The sequence below is a fragment of the Solanum pennellii genome, chromosome 8 (genome assembly GCF_001406875.1).
Source record: "Solanum pennellii chromosome 8, SPENNV200".
Lineage (NCBI taxonomy): Eukaryota > Viridiplantae > Streptophyta > Magnoliopsida > Solanales > Solanaceae > Solanum > Solanum pennellii.
Window position 1 is genome coordinate 3,168,010 of NC_028644.1, and position 10,959 is coordinate 3,178,968.

The following is a 10,959-nucleotide window of genomic DNA, read 5'->3' on the forward strand; positions in this document are numbered from 1 at the left end:
AAGAAGATTTCATGGAATACCTTAAACCGACGCTTCAATCTTGTTTAACAATCGTTTCGTGACTGCTACAGATATGATTTCTCTTGGCTAAACCCTTATTTTCCTTTTACAGAATAATTTTTCCTAAATATCATATAACTAATTATAAGAGTGGTGAAAGTGACCCACTATTTATTTCACTACTATCCTCTTTAACTACCAACTAAATACATTAATAAAATTACCCCACTAATTTATCCAATACATGGTCAAGTATAAAGGTATTAAATTAATTATATATATGACCCACTAACTATTAACTATATACTAATTTAATAAAAATTTCCTCAATTAGGCACTCGTAGTTACCAAATAGTTTAAATATCCCCCTTAAATTTTCCAAAAGGAGTCAAACTAGTCCTAGTTCTCAAAACGACCTAGCGGGTCGTTACAGTACATAAATGCAATTGAGTTAAATTAGATGTATTAGAATTTAAGAAGTAAGTGGAGGCAATTAAGCGTTATATATGTATATATATGAAGAAAACAAAACAAAATAATCATGAAGGATGTAAACATGTGATACTATGTCTTAAAAAAATAGTTTTGTAAGTTGATACTTTATGATTGAAAAATTTAATTAATATTGTTTCATTTTCTTTTCACTTTTGACACTTATACAACTAAATTTAGTACTATCAACTATGCAAAACATTATGAGATAGGTTTAAAGGGAAAAATTAAATATAATCGATTTTAATTTATTTGAAATTAAAAATCCGTATATTATTATCTAAAAGATATAAAATAAACTTTTTATCCCAAGAACAAAGTACTCCCTCCGTTCGGTATTGTTTGTCATGGTTTCTATTTTTAGAGTCTAACTATAAAAACTTTGACTAACATTTTAAAATATATTTTTTCATCATATTAATATGCAAAAAATTGTAATTTATAGTACTTTTTATATAATTTTAAAATATCTAATTTTTTTGTTTAAATATCGAATTAATGTAATTCAATTTACCTTTGAAAATTAGTCAAATTGACTTTTAAGAAGCGCAACATGACAAACAATTCCGAACCGAGAGAGTACTATTATTACACTATATGATATTGTATTTTAATATTCTCGAGTTGAGGTAAAAATCATTCCTTTGTAATTGTAAATATATTTTTTTTCAATCTTTCAACCTTAATTCACATTAAATGTCTATATCTAACCAATAAATAAATGACATGCATTTTTGTTGTTTGCAACTATGCATATACATTTTTAAAAATTTAGTTAATTATGGTTAAGTTCTACTTTACTTCTCCCAAATTATATGTGATGGTTTCCTTTGCAATTTGATTGAAAAAAGAATGTTTATTTAATCAATTTTAAACTATCCATTTTATTGATACTATTTATTAGCATACGATCTTTTTTTAGCACACAATTATTTATTAAGTATTCTATTAATTCTATTTACATATGTGTTCTTATAAAAAATAGGTGTTGTTTAATATTTATCATTTTATAAGATTAATGGATAAAAGATAATATTCTTCCTATTTAACCCTAGAGAGTATTAAGCATGAATTATTTTATTCATGTTTATTAGTCAAATTAATTAATCAAAAAAAATTAATTTTATGCTCATTTATTGAAAATTTCACTTCAAAAAAACAATAAAAATAAGGATGAAATAGTAAACTAGCCTAATTTATTAAGGAGCGTGAAACTTAAAATGATGACAATTAAATAGGAGCGAAGAGAGTAATTAGATCACAAGTTTACCAAGCTCCCTTCATTCAAAATTTTTGTATCTAATCAAACACTATTATTTAATTATTATGATAAGGATCTAATTTAATATCTGTCATTTCACATAATCAATATAGAAATGACATTATTCTTCTTATTTTATCCTTGAGAGTTATTAACTTTGAGAGTTATGAATGTGACTTTTTAAAAGACGTGAAACCTAAAATGGTGATATATAAATACTCCCTCTGTCCCTATTTAGTTGTACACTTTAGAAGTGACACAAATATTAAGGCGTCAATTATTATCATATGTTAGTTATAATTTTATTCTTAACTTAAAAAATTATGCAACTCCTCAAGTATAATAAAGTTTTAAAAAGCATGCATTATAACTTAGTAGTACTACAAATTTTCTATTAATTAAATAAAGATATATTAAAAAAAATTTATTATCCTTTCTTAATTTGTTAAAATGGACAAGTAAATAAGGATATATATAAAAGAAAATATGAAAAAGTAAATAGGAACATAAGACAGTAGAAACGAATTAAGTATAATTACACGCGACGTTGTTGTAGAAAATCAAACGACGTCATATTAAGTATGATTGGCCTCTTATCTTTACGCGCGTCTGAAAAGCATGGGGAATGGCAAATTTGTTATTCCCAAGAAAGGTCAGGGGTATTTCTGCATATAAATAAAATTCATTTCCATCGTTCTCAATTTCACTTTCTCGTGGACATTTCATCGAACAGGTAGTAGTCAAAACCCTAAACTTCTTCAGAAATTGTTAGAAGAATTTGGAGTAGGAGAGATCAGAAATGGGCGATGTAGCTGATAAAGTTGCTTATTTTCAAGCGATTACTGGACTTGATGATCCCGATTTGTGTGCGGAGATTCTCACCGCACATAATTGGGATCTCGAATTAGCGTTATCAAATTTCACTTCCAATCCTCGTGCTACTGCTGATGCAGATGCATCTGAAGCTACTACTTCTAGCACGAATCCTGAACAAGTAGAAACCGGACTTGTTGTTGGTGCTGCTGGTGGTCCGCCGGGGCTTGCTTGGAAGATTGTTACGTTGCCGTTTTCAATTATTTCAGGTAGTTTAGGGTTAATTTCAGGTGCGGTTGGATTTGGCGTGTGGGCGGTTAGTGGTGTTCTATCGTATGGGTTAGGTATGATTGGGCTGAATTCGGGACGGAATGGTGAGTCGTCGTCATCGACACGTTTGTTGTCGGTATCTGCAGCGGTATCAGAAGCTATGGATTTTGTTGCGTGTTTCGAGAGGGATTTTGGTAGTATAAGGCCGAATTTTGTTGCTGAAGGTTTTATGGATGCATTGCAGAGGTCTAGGAATGAGTATAAGCTACTGTTTGTTTATTTGCATTCGCCAGATCATCCAGATACGCCTGTGTTTTGTGAGAGGACGCTATGTAATGAGGATTTGGTGGCGTTTATTAATGAGAACTTTGTTGCTTGGGGTGGGAGTATTAGAGCTAGTGAAGGTTTTAAGATGAGTAATAGCTTGAAGGCGTCAAGGTTTCCCTTTTGTGCTGTTGTAATGGCTGCAACAAACCAGAGGATTGCTCTGCTTCAGCAGGTATGACAATATATTGCCATTAGTCCTACTTAGCCATGGAAATTTCCGTGAACTTATTTGGTTTGATACTGTAGTTATATTATTGACATGGTTACTGCAAAATGCTCAAACGTTTAAAGAAAACACTTTATGAGGAAACAACATCTCTACCCTGCAAATGTTGGTAAGGTATGCTTACACGCTACCCTCCCATTTCCCACTTGTAATTTTTTCCCCTTTAATAAATTTTAGACTTTATGGATGACCACAAGTAACAATTTTGTGTTGTAAACCAGTATTTAGGTAGTTCTATAAACCCCTCTACAAAATAAAACTATGAACACTAAGAAGCTATGAAAATAAATTCGTAGCACCAGTCAAAGACTTCTAGTTTGATTCTGCATTTACAGAGGAATTCTTTGCACACCAAAAACATGATAGCAAAATACAGTCTTGCTTGATCTTCTATAGAGTTCTACTTCTATCCTTTCCATATATTCCACCATATGCAGCTGGAATGATCCTCCAGTAGCTTCTATTCCTTGCCCCAATCCCAGCGTCCTCCCAGATAGGAAGAGTGTCATTAATCTTGCTAGGCATTGTTCACGATATGCCTCCGAGATGGATAAAAATCTTTTACAGCTGATGAGTAATGCTGCAGGGTAAAAACAGATGTCCTACTGTCTCAGCTGCTTTCCCACATAAGCATCAATTTGGAACTAAGATAATACTTCTCTTTTTCAAGTTTTCATGTGTCAAAACAGCCTCTTTGGCTTGCAGCCATGTAAAACATGCAATCTTAGGAGGTATCTTAACTTACCAAATTTGTCTCCAAAGGCACTTAGAGGTCTGGGGCTCAGTCATGTTCATGATCTTATAGCCTGAACTCACATTGTATTGCCCCTTATTATGTCCAGTCCACCACAAGCAGTCCACCTCCTCCTTCAGTCATTGGAAAGATTACAAATGTTTATAAATATGAACTAGTCTAGGTATTTCCCACTCATTAACATTCTTTTGAGAATCAACTCCGGTCATGAGATGACCACATTTCAGCCACTGTTTTGTTTTGATGTTGTGCTAGAGCAAACGTTTCAGGAAATAGCTCATCCAAATTTTTGTTTCCCAACCACCTATCTTTCCAGAAAATTGTTTTGTTTTCCATTATATACTTTGATAACAAAGAGGCTCTTTAAGAAAGGCCATCATGCTCTGATTGAGCCCAAATGTTTAGTTAGTTTATTTAATTGGCATTTTTTTGCCACTGTAAAGTGTGGATAACTTTTTGGATTTTGTTAGTTCCCTATCTCTAGTACAGTAGAGTAGTTAGGGCCCTTTTGACTGTTCCTCAAGTTTTTGCCAAGCTAGCTCCATATATTGCTGTTTGGAGCAGCTTTCTTGCACATTGTGCTTTGTGACTTTGCATCTTCTTGATGCTTTCTAATATCATTTAATTTCGTTAACATAAAAAAAACAGTTTCACCATACGAGTCATTGACCTCCTTGGTAGCACAAAAGTCCAGTTTCACCATACGAGTCATTGACCTCCTTGGTCGACCAATTTTGGATTGTTGATTAAAATCGATGGAGAAATTTGGGACTCATACCTATGTTTCTGAAAATTAAAAAAAAACTAAGGTGAAATTAAAGAAAATGGAATAGCTTGTACGTAGAAACTTCTATGTCTATTCTTTTCCTTCTATATCCTTTTGGGATTCTCCTCAAAAGACCTTGTAATTCGCATAATGTCATTATTTAAACATATAACTCTATTCTTAGATCTTTGTATTATTTTTAGCCGAATTCCTATCTCTTGCACACATCCGTATCCTTAAATTTAGATCACGAAGGATCCAACCTCATCCACATAAAAAAATGGACACACGCACTCGCGTTCGGGCAAGCTAATTACACCATTGCCTTCATTTTTGAATGAACAATCTTATATCCTTTTGGTTCAGTATGCTCAATGACCTGAAATTATTTGGTACTTGTTTCAAAATAAGTTGCATAAACCTAAATAACCTCCTATTGAAGTAATATAATAGTAAAGATGGAATGCTAGAGTATATAATATTCATTTAAAAGGTACAAAAAGTAAGTTTACTAGTCACATGGTTGTATAAAGGAATGAGATTAAGGTGAGTATAGGAGAATACAACTAATTTATTCACAGTGAATTTGAAAACCTGCATGCCTTTTGATGCTTACATATTTTCTCAGAATGATTTTAGTGTGGACTTACTGTTTGAAATGGTATATGGTCAATTTGTTAAACATATTGTCCTCCTCGTTTCTTGTGTTTCTTGTAGTTTGTTTACCTTGTTCTCATGGTATTTTTTTGTCATTAAAGGTCAACTGATTCTGACTTCAAGTATCATTTATATGAAGCTAGTATTTGACCATAAATTTTCAAATACTTTTGGCAAGTCATTTTTGAGTGAAGTTTCACAATACAGTTGGCCATAAATTTTGGAGGAAATATTTGACTTTTTAAGAAATATGATTTATACCCATAAGTTCCACAAGGCTACTAAAAATATTCATAAGTTTGTATTATCATTTCATGTTTCGTGAAATAACATGACAACAAGAACAATTAATATGAATTTGAAAAGAGAGGGAGAAAAGAAAAGGAAAATACCATTGATTTGTATGCGAGAACTACTATTACTACTTGTGATTGAAAGTGACTTCAGAGAGCATGCTCGAATAAAAACTGTATAAAATATGTATATAACTGTATAAATTTTTTACAATGAACTAGGACTGAATTTCGGTCCAAAATTATAAATGATGGGTGTTTATATAAAACATAAAAGTATGGGCCTATGGGGTAATTTTCAACCCTTAAAGTTTCCAAATAATATAATTTGGCACAAATACTAGTTTTTTCTAGTATTTGTGAATTTGGATTGTATGCCAAAAATATTTGCCAAACAATGGCAAGTTGTATGGCCAAACTATATTTGCCAAGTTTTTTTCCAAATATTTTTGGGAATGTGTATGGCTAAACGAGTTCGAAGAATTAACATGCTAGGCAAAACATCACACTTTCTTTGTTTTGATAAGATGCAAACATAACACACTTGTAGAATATATTCTCGGTTTATTATTAGAGGCAATTGTGATTAGGAAAAAAAGACAAATTTACCCTTGAAATTTGATAAGTCGTACGCCTATGCCCTCCGTTATACTTTGCGTTTCATCTTAGCCCCTGCTGTCCAATTATCGGTACACACATGCCCCTCTCCTAAGCAAATACCTGTTTGACCATTGCTTTTAACCCATAAACTAACAACCCGCACCATAAACTTAGTACTTACCCAATTCCCTCTCAAACATCCTTAAGTCAATTAAAAGACCCAAATATTTTAAGTCTCGTTCGTATCTCACAAACCCTAGCCTTCATCAGTGTAAGGTTCGTTGATTTCATATTTTTTCTTGGTCGATTTCACTACGTGTTCGTTGATTCATTGTGTGTTCGTCATATCACTGAGATCCTAAGTCACTTTCATATCTCACATATATTGTTTTCTTTTTTCGATTTGCATTCATAGGTAGTAAAGAAACGTGTTGTTGCGTTTTGCTTTTCACTTTTCATTTGTTTCTTTAGCTTTTGTGTAGAATGTGCTTTTTACAGTGAAAATGAAGTTCACGTTTTAGGGTTTCACTTATTCGAAAAATGAAGTTTGTTTTCTTGGGTTTCACTTTAGAGTATTTTTATGTTGCTTGTTAGGCTTTTGTGCAACTTTTTGTCAAACAAATAATTTTTTTGTATTTATTTGTTGGTGTGGTAATTTCATTTTTTATTCCTTTAGTTTCATATTTCGCCGACTTTATTCTATTATTTTGTCTTCATATGTCTACTTTATCCATTACTTTGTCTTCATGCCTTTATGTTGTAGGTCCATAAGAAATAATTAATTGTTATTAATTTCATTCTAACTGTAGGACCACTTGTTTAATTGTTAATTACTAAATGTGGACTACTTGATTAATTGTTAATTGGGACCTTTGTTAATTACTAAGTGTGACTTACTAATTTACTATGTGACTGTGATTTACTAACTTTTTATGTAACTGTGACTTATTAACTTACTATGTTACTTTGACTTGCTAACTAATTCCTAATTGATTTAATAACTAACTAATATGAATGTTGCATAGTTAGTTAATAACTAAACTAATGTGAATGTTGCATAGTTAGTTACTCCCTCCATTGCATATTAAGTTAATTTTTGAGGTGTTTCACACCCTTTATTGAAGTAGATTAAGATATAAATTGAACTTAGTTTTTCATTTTTACCTTTATTAATTATTGTCAAATTTATGATTAAAATAACTAAAAGTTAGTTAATCACTAATTCCAATACTAATTAATGTAGGAAAAAATTGGAAGAACACTCTAAAAGTAGACTTGAAAACTGAACAATTAAGTTAATTTGAAAAATGAAAATGCCTCAAAAATTAACTTGATATGAAATGGAGTGAGTAATAACTAACTATGCAACATTTGTAACATTTACATTAGCTAGTTAGTTATTAGCTAACTATGCAACATTTGCAACATTCACATTAGTTATTTATTAAGTCAATTAGGAATTAGTTAGTAAGTCACAATAACATTGTAAGTTAGTAAGTCAAAGTCACATAGAAAGTTAGTAAGTCGCAGTCACATAGTAAGCTAGTAAGTCACAGTTAGTAATTAATAAGGTTCCAATTAACAATTAAAGAAGTGGACTGTCTACCGTTTGTAATTAACAATTAAACAACATTCAATTATTTTTTATGGACCTACAACATAAAGCATGAAGACAAAGTAATTGAATAAAGTAGACATGAAGACAAAGTGATGAAATAATGTCAGTGGAATCTGAAACTAAAGGAACATACAATGACATTATCAAACCAACAAATCTTAATACAAAAAAAAAAAGCAAACATTAACAAACAACATAAAAATACTCTTAAGTGAAACCCTAGAAAACAAACTTCATTTTTCGGATACGTGAAACCCTAGAATGTGAACTTCATTTTCACTATAAAAAACATATTCTACACAATAACTAAAGAAATAATTGAAAAGCAAAACGCAACAACACATTTTTTTTAGTACCTATTGATGCAAATCGAAAACAAAAAAATATTATATGTGAGATACGAAAGTGACTTGGAATATTTGGGTACCTTTGACCAGATCTCACTGATATGACGAACACACGATGAATCAACGAACACGCGGTGGAATCCACCAAGAAAAACTATGAAATCGACGGGTACCTTTGATCGGATCTCAATGATATGACGACTACACGATGAATCGAAGAACACGTGGTGGAATCGATCAAGGAAAACCATGAAATCGATGGGTACCTTTGACTGGGTCTCAGTGATATGACGAACTGGTGGTGGAATCGACCAAAAAAACTATGAAATCGATGAACTTTACAATGATGAAGGCTAGGGTTTGTGAGATACGAACGAGACTTGGAATATTTGGGTCTTTTAATTGACTTGGAATATTTTAGAGGGAATCGGGTGGTATTGGGTTTATGGGGTGGGTTGTTAGTTTATTGGTTAAAAACAATGGTCAAACGGATAGTTGCTTAGGATTTAGACTCGTGTACAGAATGAGGGGCCGTTAGTGAGAGGGGCATGTGTGTACTGATAATTGAAGGGCAGGGGCTGAGATGGACGCAAGGGCATAGATGTACAAGTTATCAAAGTTTAGAGGTAAATTTGTCCTTTTTCCCTTGCGACTAATTTGATTAAAGATTCCCATTCATGTAGACAACATTTATATCTTTCAAATAATTGAAATTGCTTCTATCAGTGTCTTTCCTTCCATCTTCTTCTGCCCCAAGAGTATCCACTCTTCTGAAAGGTTAGTTTAGCCATTGTTATGTGTCCTAAAAAGTTATTGGATTCCATTTCAGTTCTCCAAAATATGCTCAACAAATATATGAACCTTAAGGGGTTGTTTGGTTCAAAGAGAAGTTAGATAGGGATTAGTTTCACAGGAACTAGTAATGCAGGATTAGTTAATAGTTTTGTAGGGATCAGTTGTGCATGAATTGTTAAAAGTGACCTCATTGTTTGTTGGAAAGTTGTGCTTGTCATATTCCTTATTGCTGAGATATTACAATGTAGAATATTGTGCCTATGAAAAGGAGTCCGCCTATTATGGTAAATAATAGACAGACCAAAGATTATGCTACTGCTCTAATATTCCTCATTGATGGATTTTCTGTACAAGTTCATTGAGGCAAAATGTATATTCTCATGATATTAGCTGTTTTTCATTCATGCCCTTGAGCATGTTGTGTTCCTTATTTCTGTAGGTTGAGTATTATAATCCGATGTAAGCAAGTGAATGTTCTAGTCTGGATTATAATTGTTTTCTTCGGATCCAAGGGCTGGCTGCCTTGTTCTCTGTCAATTGGAAAGAGTTCACGATGCTAAATGGGGGTTGGGGGGGGGGGGGAGATATCTTTTCTGCCTCTCCCCTTTAACTGTTACTTTGAAAAAGATTACATGATTTAGCACTTTGTAACTGTTGACTCATGTTTGTGTGTATTTCACTAATCTATTCTATGTCCTAGTGCATATGCTTCCTTTTTGTGTTTGTTCCACTTAATGCCTTTTTGCTAGCTAGCTACAGAATGCTATTAGGCTTGTGGCCTAATGTGTTAAAAACCAATTGATGCTATATTTGCCACATAAAAGTCGCACACAAAAAGGTGAAGAGTCCCACACAAAAAGAAAAGGGCAACCTAGATCTGTCATACTATAGTTGGTACTACTATTTTCTGAAGGAAGCACACTTGTCTCAATGACTTCTTTGTGTGTGGAAAAATGAACTTGCTTCATTGATCTTCTTCTAGCCCGATAACTTGTGTACTTATTTTGGTGAACAACACTGTAGGCAGAAGGGCCAAAATCTCCCGAAGAATTGCTTACAGTACTGCAAAGAGTAATCGAGGAAAGTGCCCCCGTGCTTGTCACAGCCAGGGTTGAGGCAGAAGAAAGAAGAAACAATATACGTTTGAGGGAGGAGCAAGATGCTGCTTATCGTGCTGCACTAGAAGCTGATCAAGTAAGTGCTTTTAGGTTCCAAATATGCATTCCCTCTCTTCAAGTTACTTTGTTATGGGGAAAAAGCTTTACACTGATCAACTGTTTGCCCTTTACTAGGCTAGAGAGCGCCAGAGGATAGAAGAGCAAGAGAGGCTGGAGAGGGAAGCTGCTGAAGCTGAAAGGAAAAGAAAGGAGGAAGAAGAGGCCCGGGAAAGAGCAGCACATGAAGCTGCTGAAAGAGAAGCTGCATTAGTTAAAATACGCCAGGAGAAGCTATTGTCATTGGGCCCTGAACCTGAGAAGGGTCCTGATGTTACCCAGGTAATCATGTTTCTCTTGGTTTTCATTGTACCAAAAAAAAAAAAAATCATTGTTACAGATATTGGTAATAAGGGGATCCTTACAGCAATAGTAAAGCTGTATCTATTTGACCAATAGATCATGGGTTTGAGCTGTGGAAGCAGCCACTAATGTTTGCATTAGGGTAGGTTGTCTATATTACACCCCTTGGGGTGCGGCCCTTTCCCGTAACTTGCTTAAGCAGGATGCTTTGTGCAGCGGGCTG

At 33.3% G+C, this 10,959-nt stretch overlaps 1 protein-coding gene across 1 annotated transcript in view; it reads left to right on the forward strand.

Moving 5' to 3' along the window:
- The first annotated feature begins 2,446 nt into the window (after nt 1-2,446).
- The window catches only part of LOC107029087 (plant UBX domain-containing protein 10-like), a 9,452-nt gene continuing 939 nt past the window's right edge, over nt 2,447-10,959 (forward strand). The window contains exons 1-3 of the mRNA XM_015230397.2: nt 2,447-3,335; nt 10,243-10,413; nt 10,512-10,715. Coding sequence (XP_015085883.1) covers nt 2,553-3,335; nt 10,243-10,413; nt 10,512-10,715 — 1,158 coding nt within the window. The 5' untranslated portion in view covers nt 2,447-2,552. The remainder of the gene's footprint in view (nt 3,336-10,242; nt 10,414-10,511; nt 10,716-10,959) is intronic.